Source organism: Elephas maximus, chromosome X (genome assembly GCF_024166365.1).
Source record: "Elephas maximus indicus isolate mEleMax1 chromosome X, mEleMax1 primary haplotype, whole genome shotgun sequence".
Lineage (NCBI taxonomy): Eukaryota > Metazoa > Chordata > Mammalia > Proboscidea > Elephantidae > Elephas > Elephas maximus.
The window spans coordinates 57,012,500-57,029,465 of NC_064846.1; the positions used below are offsets into that span (position 1 = coordinate 57,012,500).

Genomic DNA, 16,966 nt, shown 5'->3' on the forward strand with positions numbered 1-16,966 from the left:
TCAGGGTTACCCAAGCCAAATGGTATAGTGGCTATTCAAAACCTGTTAGTATTCAAAAGCGATTATAAGAACACAAGTAGTGACCCTATAAGATTTATTTTACTGGCTAATTCCATCAATTGAATGCATTCGATTGCATCTTCAGTTCTCCTAAATTAGATTTTGCTCCCTTATTTGCATAATTTAACAAATTCTTTCTTCAAACCTAACAGTACAAAGTAGAACTCCGCTCTATTTATGTTTCAATTTCAGTAAACAGTGTTTACAAAAGATGTCACTGCACTAAAGAAAAGGTTTTTAATGGACATCTAAGTAAATTTTAGTAAAGAATGGTGGAGTCTGTTGGAAAGAAGTAGAATCTTACTTGTAAAAAGCACTGTGCCCTGATGATAGAGTCCAGTAAGCTGGTAAATTCTTTTCCAAATTCAGAATTATTCACCTTGTACCAAACACATTCTAGAGCAGAAATATTAAACATAAGCAGTTGGTTGTACAACAATGAAAACTACAGAAAACATAATTACCGATACCCTAAAGAGACAAATATAAACAAGGTGTAAGTCTCATACATCCTAACAAACTCATACTGTAGATGGTAATGGGTATGTGGAGGTGACAGTGAGATGTTACAGTGAGAAAATAAACTGGTACAATTCACATATAATGAATATCATTAGCTTTTTGTCACATAATAATCCAAGAGACTAAAAATGTGTGAATTAAAAATGGGAGATTATTCTGTAACGATAAAAAAAAAGTTTGAGAATAGCCCAAATTTCAATTAGGGCGAGCCGGGTGCCATCTGACAGTGATAGGACTAGACGATATTAGAATTTAATAAGTGGGAACTTAATAAATTATATCATACCCTATCTAAAGAAAGACCGAATGGGAAAACGAGTTAGACTAGTACTGACTAAAACTGACTTTAAACACTTTAAATAGTGAGGAGTTGTTTATCCAGGTAAGAAATACTCAGTCTGGTCAACAGAATACCATCTTTAAAGAAACTCCCTGGAGGAATGGGATGATGAGGCCTGCATGAAACACTCCTCACTGCCCTTTCCTTTATTTCTATAATTAAGAACGCTTCTAATGACTAATTGGGCTCTACATATACTGATAGCAGAGAGGGGATGCTCTAGTTGGCAAACATGAACATTTTGGTCACCAGAAAGAATTACTTGTATTATAAATAATAAGTTGACATTCTGGCTCATACATTAGTCTCTTGTGAGTTTAGTTAGCATTAATCTGATGGGCTTTGGTACTTACAGGCAAGTTTCTAGACATACAAAGATGGAGAGGCCTTGAGTTATGACCCTCATCAAAGCAGAGCCACCTAGTGGAAGTTTTGGAGGCCAAAACAACACACCTTCTTTCTTGCTGCCCTTTAAAATTCCAATAAAGGAAGCATTCATGCTCTAAATATATGGTTACTAGAGAAATAAATAATACTGCATATGAATGATCTTCGTGTCCAGAATTTGGCATCCTTATGAAAGAAACCAATCTGTAAACTATCTTGTTCCTTTCTCATTCATCTAATGCTTTTAAGTAGGCAATTCTTACCTTCTTGTAATGTTAGACTCAACCAGTGATAGAATCTCAGCAAGACTGACTCATTTCTGACACAGTTAATATAATGAAGTAGCAGAGAACTGTTTAGCACTGAACCCATCTGACAAGGCAGCTGCAAACACAGAACACTTGATCAACTATAAGTATATGAAAAGTGACTCAGAGCAACAAGAAAATCACTTTAGAGAAGATATGTAAGGAAAATAAAGGCCATGAAGACAAAATGGAAAAAGCACATGGTTCAGTCACATACCTCTAAGCAATGGATGTTTTCTAAGAGTTGATGGAAGCTCTGAAGCTGTTCTACTGGAAATGATCCATTGTTACTGAGGCAATCAGAAATACTCATCTCTTTCTTTCCACATTCTCTGACATAGTTACTGGAGTTTGGCAAGGGTATAACTGAGTAAGAATTCCTTTTCTAAAGAAAAGAGATAATAAAACAATCAATAAGCAGACTAAATAGACTATAAACTATAACTGCAGAAGAACTTGTTAAGATAGTTCAACTAACGGAGTCTGAATGTGGTTTACATGAAATCCTGGACAATTAAAAGATATTTAAATATCTATATACTCTCCTCTAACATCCCAAAACCAAACCCACTGCCGTCAAGTCGATTCCGACTCATAGCAACCCTATAGGACGGAGTAGAACTGCCCCACAGAGTTTCCAAGAAGCACCTGGTGGATTCGAACTGCCGAATTTTTGGTTAGCAGCCGTAGCACTTAACCACTATGCCACCAGGGTTTCCCCTCTAACATCTGAATGGCTATTATTTGGATTCAATAAAAGAAGGCGACTAAAGTCTTTGGAGTTTTAGATTACTCACTCTGTTTACAGGACGTACTTTAGCTGAACCTAGTATCAGCTTTAGAGATACTGGAGAAGGTCCCATGTTTCTCTGCCTCACAGCAATCAGAGCCATCTGCCATAAATTCTCTGAATTCTTAAAATAGATCTATAAATTTTAATGTACAGTACATGAGAGGTATTCATAAGTGAGAGCGACATAAAATCTAAAACTCTTCATTAATTGAAATATATTAACTATGAAGTATCTTGTACCCTTTCAAATCCAACTAAAGTTGCTTTTTCTTTTCTGATCAGGAATCCATTAAATATATCAAATAAAATCAAAACAAAGCACCAATCCTCCCAAAAAACTTTCCACAAGCAGTGGCACAATACTAGATTTTAAAACAGTACACTATAAATATTTCAGTCAAAATATGTAAATTGACTTTATCAAAAATAACATAATTCAATCTCAATATGACTTATGTCTTTACTTCCTTACCTTCTTCCTTACAGGCAAAGACACAGAAATCAAAGTAGGAGCAAAGAACTTATACAGAGACAACAAAGCTTGGAGATGAGACTGCATGCCCTGAAATAAAATAGAGTTTTCAATTTGTACCCAACAAGAAACTGCGGGGGGGGGGGGGGGGTGGGGAGGGGGCAAGAAGAAAAGAAAAATGTAATGATAAAATAAACTGAAACTACACATATGTTCAGGCCCTAATTTCACTACATGATATAGCCATTGGAAGATGCTATAGAAAAATCAAGGAATGAATAACTGACATTTAAGTCAACCACTGTAAAACAGCATTCTCTAACCTATGATGTTTCTCTATTTTTTTTTATTTTATGATAGTAAAATATACATAACAAAAAATTTGCTGTTTTAACCACTTTTAAGAGTACAGTTCAGTGACAATAATTACATTCACCATGTTGTTACAACAATCATCTCTTTTATGACTTTTTCCTATTTTACTTCTCCCTTGTATTTTCTCTCTTCTCTTCCCATTTCATCTTCTTCTCTGCCCATGCCTTAGGCTTACCAGTCATACTTGCTAGCCTGGCTTACTCTCACTGATAGCATATTTAGGACTCAAAGAGTGTGTTGTTGTTAGCTGCTGTTGAGTTGACCATCGACACATTTCGATCTAATTCAAAATGGGATTGGACTGTTGTGATCCATAGGGGTTTACACAGGCTGATTTTCAGAAGTAGATCACCAGGCCTTTCCTCCTAGTTTGTCTTAGTTTGAAAGCTCTGCCAAAACCTGTTCAACATCATAACAGCACACAAGCCTACATCGACAGACATGTGGTGGCTATGCTTGCAGTACATTAGCTGGGAATTGAACCATGTTTCCCACATGGAAGGTGAGAATTCTACCACTAAACCACGACTGCCCTCAAAGAGTTTGTTGTTGTTCTGTGCCGTCAAGTCAATTCCAGCTCACAGTGATCCTAGAGGACAGGGTTGAACTGCCCCCATAGAGTTTCCAAGGCTGTAATCTTTAAGGAAGCAGACTATCACATCTTTATCCCAACAGAGCAGCTGGTGGGTTCAAACCACCAACCTTTGGGTTAGCAGCCAAGCACTTAACCACTGCGCCACAAGGGCTCCTTTCAAAGAGCTCACTCATCCTTAACTTAGACATCAAGGAGGTAGGACAAAAAGGGAGGCCAAGAAAACATGGCAAAGGAAATATTAACACCTGATTATCATAATTCCTGGAAAATTAACTAGAAAAATCTGACAAATGGTGTGCAGTAGTCAAGCAGCTTGATATAGGTAAGTCTTAGCAAGTAGCTTGATATAAATAAATAAGTCACAATGAAAGAAGTCATTTTCCTGCTAGATACTTATGTTTGAAACACCTGAGTATACAGAGAAATCATACCTCTAAAATGAATTCCAAGGAAATAACTAAGTTGCTTTAATATATTAAAATTTTGTTGAATCAAATACTGTCCAAAATAAGGAAGGCAGCAAATGGGAATTAGAAATACAATATTTCCATTTTTTGTTTTAATTATAGATTTTATTCTTTAGAGCAATTTTAGGTTTACAGAAACATTAATCATAAAGCACAGAGTTCCCATATACCCCTCTCCCACTTAGTTTCTCCTTTTATCTTACATTTCTTAAAATTGATGGACCAATACTGATATATTATTATTAACTAAAGTACATAGGTTACATTAGGGTTCACTCTTTGTATTGCATAGTTAGTTTTACGGGTTTTGACAAATGCATGTCATGTGTCCACCAACACAGTATCATACAGAATAGTTTTACTGCCCTGAAAATCCCCTGTGCACCACCTACTCATTCCTTCCTCTTTCACTCTGAGCTAATCCTGGCTACTGCACCAATTGTATCAAACCAGTCCAGAGAAACGTCAGTTTGCCTTTCCTGGTCAGACCAGACCCCAGCTGTTCTATATGGCCCTTTCTCTTTCATCCGCATTCACCGGGGGGAGGGGCACGTCAGCAGGTACTGCCCCTTCTTTGTTTCTTAGGTTGGATAATCCCTTGAAATGACTCACAAACTCCAGGGAAAGGGCTATCTTTAATCTAGCAAAAAAAAAAGGGGGGGGGGTGATAAAAACACAGAGGGTGAGGACTGGGAGGAGTCTTGGCGCAGAGTTTCCACGTCCCCAAGGGACAGGTTTCCAAGAGCAAATATTTGCTATCTCCTCCAGGAGGAGCCGCTGAGCCTCCATCCACCAAGGCCTTTATTGGCCTTACACCAAGCAGCCATGATAAATTACATCATGCCCCCTGAGGCTTGGTCAGCATCAGGCCCCAGGTGATCCCTCCTGGTCTGCTCAGCCCCCACTCATTGGCCCCAGGTGGGGTCCAGCTCTCAGGGACCAGAACCAAAGTCCAAATTGTTCATGGCAAAGGACTTCCGTACCTTGCAGCTACCTCCCTCAAATAACCTGGCAGCCACTGATCTTTTTACTATTTGTACTAAAAAAAAAAAAAACCCAAACCCATTGCCATCGAGTCAATTTCAGCTCATAGCAACCCTGCAGGACAGAGTAGAAATGCCCATAGGGTTTCTGAGGCTGTAATCTTTACTGAAGCAGACTGCCACATCTTTCTCCCATGGAGCAGCTGGTGAGTCTGAACCACTGACCTTTCAGTTAGCACCTGAGCATTTAACCCCTGCGCCACAGGGCTCCTTACTCTGCATATAGTTTTGCCTTTTTCCAGAATGTCATATAGATGGAATTGCACAATATGTAGCCTTTTCAGATTGGCTTCTTTCACTTAGCAACATACACTTAAGGTTCCTCCATGTCTTTTTGTAACTTAATAGCTCATTTCTTTTTATCACTGAGTAATATTCTATCACATGGATGTACTACAGTTTATTCATTCGCCTACTGAAGGAAATCTTGATTGCTTCCAATTTTGGGAATTATGAATAAACACTCAACCATGCCTCCCCCACCCATTCCTGAAGAACCAGTCCAGGACTGAGACAGATAGAGTTAACTGTGCTGGTGGAACAAAAGAGCTGTTAAAAGATGACCATCTAACTGCCCCGACAGGGAACACAACAGAGAACCCCTCAGGGAGCAGGAGAGCAGTGGGATGCAGACCTCAAATTCTTATAAAAAGACCAGACTTAATGATCCTACTGAGACTAGAAGGACCCCAGAGGTCATGGTCCCCAGGCCTTCTGTTAGCCCAAGACAGGAATCATTCCCAAAGCCAACTCTTCATGTTACCGCAAATCGCGGGTTTGAGTTGCCTGCCGCAAAGCCAATATTGAGACAGGAGGAGGTAAGCAGTAAGAAGGTTTTATTCAATACCGGTATTTAAGAGACAGAGGGGCTTAAATTTTTTTCAAATTCTGTCTACTCTAAAGGGTTGATGGGAGGGTTTTATATAGGGAAGATCAGGGTTACCTAATGTTTTGAGCACGTAGTCTACGGATGGTCTTATACGTCACAAAACAACTACAAAAAACTCTTTATTAAACTAAAGATATGTATATCAGGCATCTGGACTCTAATCAATATATTTGTAACAGGCTGAAAAACTCACACAAGAATCTCTCGGCTAATGGAACTGTTTTGTCAAGTCTACTGTGGCTGAGATAGGGAGCAAGAAAGTTGTAGATTAAAAATGCCAGAGAGCCTTTCTGTCGGTTTGTAGGTTGAAGGTCATTTCTCAAGAGAACAAAAAGAAGAAGAAAGACCAAGGCCACAGGAGCTGAGATAGCTCCGCACCCCTTTGGAAGAGATGGGTGTAGCTGGCGTAATAAAAAAATGTTTAGAGATTATTTACAGTATCATTATGGTGTCACTCATGTCAAGCTCTTAATCACTAATTTTGAATAGGGGAAAACATGTTGTAAGGTATTCGGGTGTTTATGTTTTAAGAGCGGAACAGGCTGTTCAGCTATATTTTGAAAAGAGCCTGTACCATTTTTTAAGGACTAGAGATTAACCACAGTTTATACAGCTATACTAAAACAAATGAGAAAATATATTTTCTCTAATATTAAAAACACTAAGGAAAATGCATTCTGGTACTTCATTCAGATGGGGATTGGACTGGACAACGGGATAGAAAATGATACTGCTGAAGACTGAGCTTCTTGGCTCAAGTACGCACATGAGACTAGGTTGGCAACTCCTGTCTGGAGGGGAGATGAGAGGGCAGAGGGGGTCAGAGGCTGGCTGAATGGACATGAAAAGAGAGTGGGGGGGAAGGAGTGTGCTGTCTCATTAGCAGGAGAGCAACTAGGAGTATATATCAAGGCGTATATAAGTTTTTGTATGAGAGACTGACTCGATTTGTAAACTTTCACTTAAAGCACAATAAAAATTAAAAAAAAAAGATTACCATCTAGAAGTTGGGTAAACGGGAACCACATTCTGTCAACATGAGATAAGGCTGAAATAATTACTACCTCCTTCTTAGTGTTTTTCTAGTCCCTTCTCCCTTTACAGGCTTGGGATATGCAGAAGAACAAAGCGTGACCACTGTTTAACCTTCTTCAGACCTCCAGAGATGGTGATGTAGTGCCAAAGATCAGTGTGCTTACACTATATCCCATAATAAGTGATGCCAAGGGTCACCGAAAGGACTCCCTCTTGAGTATCGTCGGGTTCCATCTTGGATTCCAGATGCGTGTGCAACCTAATTAACATGCACTGCCATTTGAGAAGTACCCATGCCTTGAAAGAAGGCCACTAAATATTCATTACTCTATTGTCTCCACCGAACCCATATAACCCCTAGCCTTGATTCACTTTTCAAGTCAGTCTTTTGGAGAGGCTTAGTCTCCTGCTGACTCCTCTTGCTTGGCTCAAGCAAAATAAAGCTTGCTGAAGATAGTTTGTCTTTCACATGTACTCTTACTCAGGAAAAGACAAGGATGCTTTGTGTCAGACTTGCGGCTGGTAATGGGACCACATGCCGTGCCGCAGCAAGGGCTCTGCACCCCCTCCCCGTGCCACAAAACTTGCTGTGGCAAAGCTGTAGCCTCTTCACATTGCCCCCCAATGCCACATGCCTCACCAAGGCAAGGGATTTGCCCCTTTGCGCAATATGCCTTGCTGTGCTGATAGAAGGGTCCCAACCCAGTGCTGTACAACACACTGCAAGAAGGGTCCCACACCCAATGCTACATGCCCCACCCAAGGGAATCAGATCCAGCCCGCCACCTGCAACAGAAAACCATGCCCAACCAACCCATAACTCTGAAACCATAAGCAGATTTCCTGGGCACAGTGACAAGAGAACCTCCACCCCTACACTTTCCAGCAAAACAGAAATAAATCTAGGAAACTAACACAGGGTGAAATGCAAAACAAAGTACATGAACAGACAACCCTGACACAGAGGTGAGTTTGACACACAGGTGGCCAGGACACCAGAGAAATCAGACTTGAGAGAGTAAGTACTATTCAGATGGACGTTTCAGTGGAACACAGGAAGAAGCTACAAGGGAACCTACTTACAAAACAGTGACAGCTGGCGACCCTGGAAAGGGAGAACAATAACAAGTGTTCTAAGACAAGGCTGGAGTAGAAACAGAGAAATACATTCTCCAATAATAAAAAATAGTAACAATAAAGGAAGAAAAGCTATCTAAAGAGAAAGGGAAGAAGCTAATTCCCTGGGGGAAAAAAAACTCAAAGAAAACAGATAATTACAAAGCATATGAGGAGATAGGATCCCCCGTGATGACACAGGCCTCAAACACGTGTTTTTTGGGCATATTGTGGCCAGTGAGAAATGCCGTGGGTCGTACCTGGCACAGGGGATGTAAGGGGAAATTAAACTCGTTTTTGAGGATCACCTGCCAATGGCAGATTTTTGTCTAACAGATCCTATATTCTTTTTTTTTTAATTAATTTTTATTAAGCTTCAAGTGAACATTTACCATTCCAATCAGTCTGTCACATGTAGGTTTACATACATCTTACTCCCTTCTCCCACTTGCTCTCCCCCTATTGAGTCAGTCCTTTCAGTCTCTCGTTTCGTGCCAATTTTGCCGTCTTCCCTCTTTCTCTATCTTCCCATCCCCCCTCCAGTCAAGAGTTGCCAACACACTCTCCAGTGTCCACCTGATTTAATTAGCTCACTCTTCATCAGCATCTCTCTCCCCCGCCGCTGACCAGTCCTTTTCATGCCTGATGAGTTGTCTTCGCGGATGGTTCCTGTCCTGTGCCATCAGAAGTTCTGGGGAGCATTGTCTCTGGGATTCCTCTAGTCGCAGTCATACCATTAGGTATGGTCTTTTTATGAGAATTTGGGGTCTGTATCCCAATGGTCTCCTGCTCCCTCAGAAGTTGTCTGTTGTGCTCCCTAACAGGGCAGACATCAATTGTGGCCGGGCACCAACTAGTTCTTCTGGTCTCAGGATAATGTAGGTCTCTGGTTCATGTGGCCCTTTCTGTCTCTTGGGTTCTTAGGTGTCGTGTGACCTTGGTGTTCTTCCTTTGCCTTTGCTCCAGGTGGGTTGAGATCAATTGATGTATCTTAGATGGCCGCTTGTTGGCTTTTAGGACCCCAGGCGCCACAATTCAAAGTGGGATGCAGAATGTTTTCATAATAGAATAATTTTGCCAATTGACTTAGAAGTCCCCTCAAACCATGGTCCCCAGAACCCAGCCCCTGCTCCGCTGACCTTTGAAGCTTTCATGTTATCCCGGAAACCTCTTTGCTTTTAGTCCAGTCCAGTTAGGCTGACCTTCCTTGTATTGAGTGTTGTCTTTCCCTTCACCCAAAGCAGTTCTTATCTACTGATTGATCAATATAAAAACCTCTCCCTCCCTCCCTCCCTCACCCCTTTGTAACCACAAAAGTATGTGTTCTTCTCCGTTTTTTCTATTTCTCAACATCTTATAATAGTGGTCTTATACAATATTTGTCCTTTTGCCTCTGACTAATTTCACTCAGCATAATGCCTTCCAGATTCCTCCATGTTATGAAATGTTTCACAGATTCGTCACTGTTCTTTACCGATGCATAGTATTCCATTGTGTGGATATACCACAATTTATTTACCCATTCATCCGTTGACGGACATCTTGGTTGCTTCCAGCTTTTTGCTATTGTAAACAGAGCTGCAATAAACATGGGTGTGCATATATCTGTTTGTGTGAAGGCTCTTGTATCACTAGGGTATATTCCGAGGAGTGGGATTTCTGGGTTGTATGGTAGTTCTATTTCTAACTGTTTAAGATAACGCCAGATGGATTTCCAAAGTGCTTGTACCATTTTACAATCCCACCAGCAGTGTATGAGAGTTCCAATCTCTCCGCAGCCTCTCCAACATTTATTATTTTGTGTTTTTTGAATTAATGCCAGTCTAGTTGGTGTGAGATGGAATCTCATCGTAGTTTTAATTTGCATTTCTCTAATGGCTAAAGATCGGGAGCATTTTCTCATGTATCTGTTGGCTGCCTGAATATCTTCTTTAGTGAAATGTGTGTTCATATCCTTTGCCCACTTCTTGATTGGGTTGTTTGTCTTTTTGTGGTTGAGTTTTGACAGAATCATGTAGATTTTAGAGATCAGGCGCTGGTCTGAGATGTCATAGCTGAATATTCTTTCCCAGTCTGTAGGTGGTCTTTTTACTCTTTTGGTGAAGTCTTTAGATGAGCATAGGTGTTTGACTTTTAGGAGCTCCCATTTATCTGGTTTCTCTTCATCATTTTTGGTAATGTTTTGTATTCTGTTTATGCCCTGTAATAGGGCTCCTAGGGTTGTCCCTATTTTTTCTTCCATGATCTTTATCGTTTTAGTCTTTATGTTTAGGTATTTGATCCACTTAGAGTTAGCTTTTGTGCATGGTGTGAGGTATGGGTCCTGTTTCATTCTTTTGCAAATGGATATCCAGTTATGCCAGCACCATTTGTTAAAAAGACTATCATTTCCCCAATTGACTGACACTGGTCCTTTGTCAAATATCAGCTGCTCATACATGGATGGATTTATGTCTGGGTTCTCAATTCTGTTCCATTGGTCTATGTGCCTGTTGTTGTACCAGTACCAGGCTGTTTTGACTACTGTAGCTGTATAATTGGTTCTGAAATCAGGTAGAGTGAGGCCTCCCACTTTCTTCTTTTTCAGTAATGCTTTGCTTATCCGGGGGTTCTGTCCCTTCCATATGAAATTAGTGATTTGTTTCTCTATCCCCTTAAAATATGACATTGGTATTTGGATTGGAAGTGCGTTATATGTATAGATGGCTTTTGGTAGAATAGACATTTTTACTATGTTAAGTCTTCCTATCCATGAGCAGGGTATGTTTTTCTACTTAAGTATGTCCTTTTGAATTTCTTGTAGCAGAGTTTTATAGTTTTCTTTGTATAGGTCTTTTACATCCTTGGTAAGATTTATTCCTAAGTATCTTATCTTCTTGGGGGCTACTGTGAATGGTATTGATTTGGTGATTTCCTCTTCGATGTTCTTTTTGTTGATGTAGAGGAATCCAAGTGATTTTTGTATGTTTATCTTATAACCTGAGACTCTGCCAAACTCTTCTATTAGTTTCAGTAGTTTTCTGGAGGATTCCTTAGGGTTTTCCATGTATACGATCATGTCATCTGCAAATAGGGATAGCTTTACTTCCTCCTTGCCAATCTGGATACCCTTTATTTCTTTGTCTAGCCTAATTGCCCTGGCTAGGACTTCAAGTACGATGTTGAATAAGAGCAGTGATAAAGGGCATCCTTGTCTGGTTCCCGTTCTCAAGGGAAATGCTTTCAGGTTCTCTCCATTTAGAGTGATATTGGCTGTTGGCTTTGCATAGATGCCCTTTATTATGTTGAGCAATTTTCCTTCAATTCCTATTTTGGTAAGAGTTTTTATCATAAATGGGTGTTGAACTTTGTCAAATGCCTTTTCTGCATCTATTGATAAGATCAAGTGGTTTTTATCCTTTATTTATGTGATGGATTACATTAACGGTTTTTCTGATATTAAACCAGCCTTGCATACCTGGTATAAATCCCACTTGATCATGGTGAATTATTTTTTGGATGTGTTGTTGGATTCTATTGGCTAGAATTTTGTTGAGGATTTTTGCATCTATGTTCATGAGCAATATAGGTCTAAAATTTTCTTTTTTTGTAATGTCTTTACCTGGTTTTGGTATCAGGGAGATGGTAGCTTCATAGAATGAGTTGGGTAGTATTCCGTCTTTTTCTATGCTTTGAAATACCTTCAGTAGTAGTGGTGTTAGGTCTTCTCTGAAGGTTTGGTAGAACTCTGCAGTGAAGCCATCTGGGCCAGCACTTTTTTTTGTTGGAAGTTTTTTGATTACCGTTTCAATCTCTTTTTTTGTTATGGGTCTATTTAGTTGTTCTACTTCTGAATGTGTTAGTTTAGGTAGGTAGTAATTTTCCAAGAATTGATCCATTTCTTCTAGGTTTGCAAATTTGTTAGAGTACAATTTTACATAGTAATCTGAAATGATTCTTTTAATTTCAGTTGGCTCTGTTGTCCTTCTCGTTTCTTATTTGGGTTATTTGTTTCCTTTCCTGTATTTCTTTAGTCAGTCTAGCCAATGGTTTATCAATTTTGTTAATTTTTTCAAAGAACCAGCTTTTGGCTTTGTTAACTCTTTCAATTGTTTTTCTGTTCTCTAATTCATTTAGTTCAGCTCTAATTTTTATTATTTGTTTTCTTCTGGTGCCTGATGGGTTCTTTTGTTGCTCACTTTCTATTTGTTCAAGTTGTTGGGACAGTTCTCTGATTTGGGCTCTTCTTCTTTTTGTATGTGTGCATTTATCGATATAAATTGGCCTCTGAGCACTGCTTTTGCTGTGTCCCAGAGGTTTTGATAGGAAGTATTTTCATTCTCGTTGGTTTCTAAGAATTTCCTTATTCCCTCCTTGATGTCTTTTATAACCCAGTCTTTTTTCAGGAGGGTATTGTTCATTTTCCAAGTATTTGATTTCTTTTCCCTAGGTTTTCTGTTATTGATTTCTAGCTTCATTGCTTTGTGGTCTGAGAAGATGCTTTGTAATATTTCGATGTTTTGGATTCTGCAAAGATTTGTTTTGTGACCTAATATGTGGTCTATTCTAGAGAATGTTCCATGTGCACTAGAAATAAAAGTATACTTTGCAGCAGTTGGGTGGAGAGTTCTGTATAAGTCTATGAGGCCAAGTTGGTTGATTGTTGTAAGTAGGTCTTCCGTGTCTCTGTTGAGCTTCTTACTGGATGCCCTGTCCTTCTCCGAAAGTGGTGTGTTGAAGTCTCCTACTATAAATGTGGAGGTGTCTGTCTCACTTTTCAATTCTGTTAAAATCTGATTTATGTATCTTGCAGCCCTGTCATTGGGTGCGTAAATATTTAATATGGTTATGTCTTCCTGATCAATTGTCCCTTTTATCATTATATAGTGTCCTTCTTTATCCTTTGTGGCGGATTTAAGTCTAAAGTCCATTTTGTCAGAAATTAATATTGCTACTCCTTTTTTGCTTATTATTCGCTTGATATATTTTTTTCCATTCTTTGAGTTTTAGTTTGTTTGTGTCTCTAAGTCTAAGGTGTGTCTCTTGTAGGCAGCATATAGATGGATCGTGTTTCTTTATCCAGTGCGTGACTCTCTGTCTCTTTATTGGTGCATTTAGTCCATTTACATTCAGCGTAATTATAGATAAATAAGTTTTTAGTGCTGTCATTTTGATGCCTTTTCATTTGTGTTGTTGGCCTTTTCATTTTTCCACATGCTTTTTTGTGCTGAGACGTTTTTCTTAGTAGACTGTGAGATCCTCATTTTCATAATGTTTAACTTTATGTTTGTTGAGTCGTTACGTTTTTCTTGGCTTTTTTCTTGAGTTATGGAATTGATATTCCTTTTTGTGGTTACCTTATTATTTACCCCTATTTTTCTAAGTAAAAACCTAACTTGTATCCTTCTATATCGCCTTGGATCACTCTCCATCTGGCAGTTCAATGCCTCCTATATTTAGTCCCTCTTTTTGATTATTGTGGTCGTTTATCTATTGATTTCCATGATTTCCTGTTATGTGTATTATTTTGTTTATTTATTTATTTATTAGAATTAATCTTAATTTGTTTGTTTTTGTGCTTTCCCTATTTGAGTTGCGTTGATATCAGGACATTCTGTTCTGTGACCTTGTATTGTGCTGGTACCTGATATTATTGGTCATCAGGCCAAACAATCTCCTTTAGCATTTCTTGCAGTCTTGGTTTAGTTTTTGCAAATTCTCTAAACTTGAGTTTATCTGTAAATATCTTAATTTCTCCTTCATATTTCAGAGAGAGTTTTGCTGGATATATGATCCTTGGTTGGCAGTTTTTCTCCTTCAGTGCTCTGTATACGTCGTCCCATTCGCTTCTTGCCTGCATGGTTTCTGCTGAGTAGTCTGAACTTATTCTTATTGATTCTCCCTTGAAGGAAACCTTTCTTTTCTCCCTGGCTGTTTTTAAAATTTTCTGTTTGTCTTTGGTTTTGGCAAGTTTGATGATAATATGTCTTGGTGTTTTTCTTTTTGGATCAATCTTGAATGGGGTTCGATGAGCATCTTGGATAGATATCCTTTTGTCTTTCATGATGTCAGGGAAGTTTTCTGTCAGGAGTTCTTCAGCTATTTGCTCTGTGTTTTCTGTCCCCCCTCCCTGTTCTGGGACTCCAATCACTCGCAAGTTATTCTTCTTGATAGAGTCCCACATGTTTCTTAGGGTTTCTTCTTTTTTTTAATTGTTTTATCTGATTTTTTTTCAGCTATGTTGGTGTTGATTCCCTGGTCCTCCAGAAGTCCCAGTCTACATTCTAATTGCTCGAGTCTGCTCCTCTGACTTTCTATTGCGTTGTCGAATTCTGTAATTTTATTGTTAATCTTTTGGATTTCTACCTGCTGTCTCTCTATGGATTCTTGCAACTTATTAATTTTTCCACTATGTTCTTGAATAATCTTTTTGAGTTCTTCAACAGTTTTATCAGTGTGTTCCTTGGCTTTTTCTGCAGTTATCCTAATTTCATTTGTGATATCTTTAAGCATTCTGTAAATTAGTTTTTTATATTCTGTATCTGATAATTCCAAGATTGTATCTTCATTTGGGAAAGATTTTGATTCTTTTTTGGGGGGGGTTGGAGAAGGTGTGATGGTCTGTTTCTTTATGTGGTTTGATATGGACTGCTGTCTCCGAGCCATCACTGGGAAACTAAATTTTCCAGGTAATCAGCTAAAAAAAATGCAGTCAGATCCCTATCTGAATTCTCCCTCTGGCTCAGGGTATTCGGATGTTAATGGAGCCGCCTGGGGAGGGTGGGGAGGGATCAGAGAGCTAGGAGTGTAGCACCACAGAATATAGAGCTGATCCCCGCGTTCACGCTCCACCCCCGTCCGCCAAAATCCCGGCGGGAAGGCTCCCTGGCTGGGACGCTACTCTCCCCGTTCCGAGACCAGTCACTTCCTCCCGGGGACTTCTCCCTCCGGTGCGCCGCCCTGCTCGCGCGAACTGGGTGGGCGTCTCCCGCACGAACGGCTGGGCCTGCCCCCGGGGTCTATTCAGAGGAATATGACTGGACCCCGCGCTCACGCCCCGCCCGCGTGCGCCAAAGTCCCAGCGGAACGGCTCCCCGGCTGGGACGCTGCTCTCCCCGCTCCAAGACCAGTCACTTCCTCCCGGGGATTTCTCCCTCCGGTGCGCTACGCCGCACGCGCGAACTGGGTGGGCGTCCCCCGCACGAAAGTCTGGGCCCCCCTCGGGGTCGCTTTAGGGAAATATAGCTGATCCCCACGCTCGCGCCATGCCCGCTTCCCGCCAAACTCCCAGTGGGACGGCTCCCCGGCTGGGATGCTGCTCTCCCCGCTCCGAGACCAGTCACTTCCTCCCGGGGATTTCTCCCTCCAGTGTGCCGCGCCGCACGGGCGAACTGGGTGGGCGTCCCCCGCACGAAAGTCTGGGCCCCCCTCGGGGTCGCTTCAGGGAAATATAGCTGATCCCCACGCTCGCGGCACGCCCGCTTCCCGCCAAATTCCCGGCGGGATGGCTCCCCTGCTGGAACGCTGTTCTCCCCGCTCCAAGATCAGTCACTGCCTCCCGGCTGCTTCTCCCACCGGCTGCGCCGCTACACCGCCCACGCCAACCAGCTAGACTCCCTCCCGGGATGGGTTCGGGGGGGTAGGGCTGGGCCCCTTGTCTGTGCCGTCCGCCCCCCTGGGCTCTGCCCCAGATCGGGCTCCGAAGGTCACCTGCCTGGTACGCTGGCTCCTAGTTATGAAAACGATCGCTGTCTGCTCGTATTTGTTCGTTTTCCGTCTCTAAGTCTGTGTTTGTTGTTCAGAGTTCGTAGATTGTTATGTATGTGATCGATTCACTTGTTTTTCCGAGTCTTTGTTGCAAGAGGGATCCGTGGTAGCGTCCACCTAGTCTGCCATCTTGGCCCCACCTGATCCTATATTCTTTTATATCACTGCAGCTGATTTGGTGGCAGGAAATGGCTACAGAAAGAGGCTTGTTCAGGTTAGAAATTCCAGTAATCTTCAAGGGATTGTACCAGTTGAAAAGATAGAGATGAGTGAACAATACTTTCCAGCTGTACAGAAGTTTACTGTGCTGGGCGCCTTGGGATGGTGTTGCTTCCAGTGGCCAGGCAGATGGAAGCGTCCTGCCTCATTATCCGCTTAATTCAAGAGCAAACCAAAAAGCTCAATGAGAACACTTCTCTCAGGAAGACACATGCTCTGCTCTCTGAGCCATCCCTCCTGTGAACTGTGTAGCAGGTCCCAGGAGTTGGAAAAGTTAAAGCTCCCATTCTGCTTCAAAAATTCCCAAGTATCCAACAACTAAGTAACGCATCCATGCAAGAACTTAAGCAAGTCATTGGACAAGGAGTAGCATACAGCAAATTCAAGTGTTTTTCACACAGTCCAAGTGATGACTCGCCTTATGGCATCTACTATGTTTTTTCCTTTAGACCACAAACTATAAGATTTCATATTTAAAAACCAAGAAAAAGTATTTCTTCTTACAGCAACTAGTCAAAGATGAGGTACAGCCTAAATGGGGCCTCAGTCTCTGGGTTCAGGCCTTGTGGGCACCAGATGGTACTGTCCTCATTCTTCTA

General features: G+C 40.9%; 1 protein-coding gene and 1 pseudogene across 1 annotated transcript in view; one reads left to right on the plus strand and one right to left on the minus strand.

Annotated features, from left to right (window-relative positions):
• Positions 1-16,966, minus strand: part of CENPI (centromere protein I) — an 89,708-nt gene that overhangs the window by 30,907 nt on the left and 41,835 nt on the right. The window contains exons 8-12 of the mRNA XM_049872711.1: positions 2,883-2,972; positions 2,415-2,543; positions 1,835-2,002; positions 1,573-1,693; positions 365-456 (exon numbers count right to left, since the gene is read on the minus strand). Coding sequence (XP_049728668.1) covers positions 365-456; positions 1,573-1,693; positions 1,835-2,002; positions 2,415-2,543; positions 2,883-2,972 — 600 coding nt within the window. The remainder of the gene's footprint in view (positions 1-364; positions 457-1,572; positions 1,694-1,834; positions 2,003-2,414; positions 2,544-2,882; positions 2,973-16,966) is intronic.
• On the plus strand, positions 7,822-16,777 carry LOC126069457 (Fanconi anemia core complex-associated protein 24-like; annotated as a pseudogene).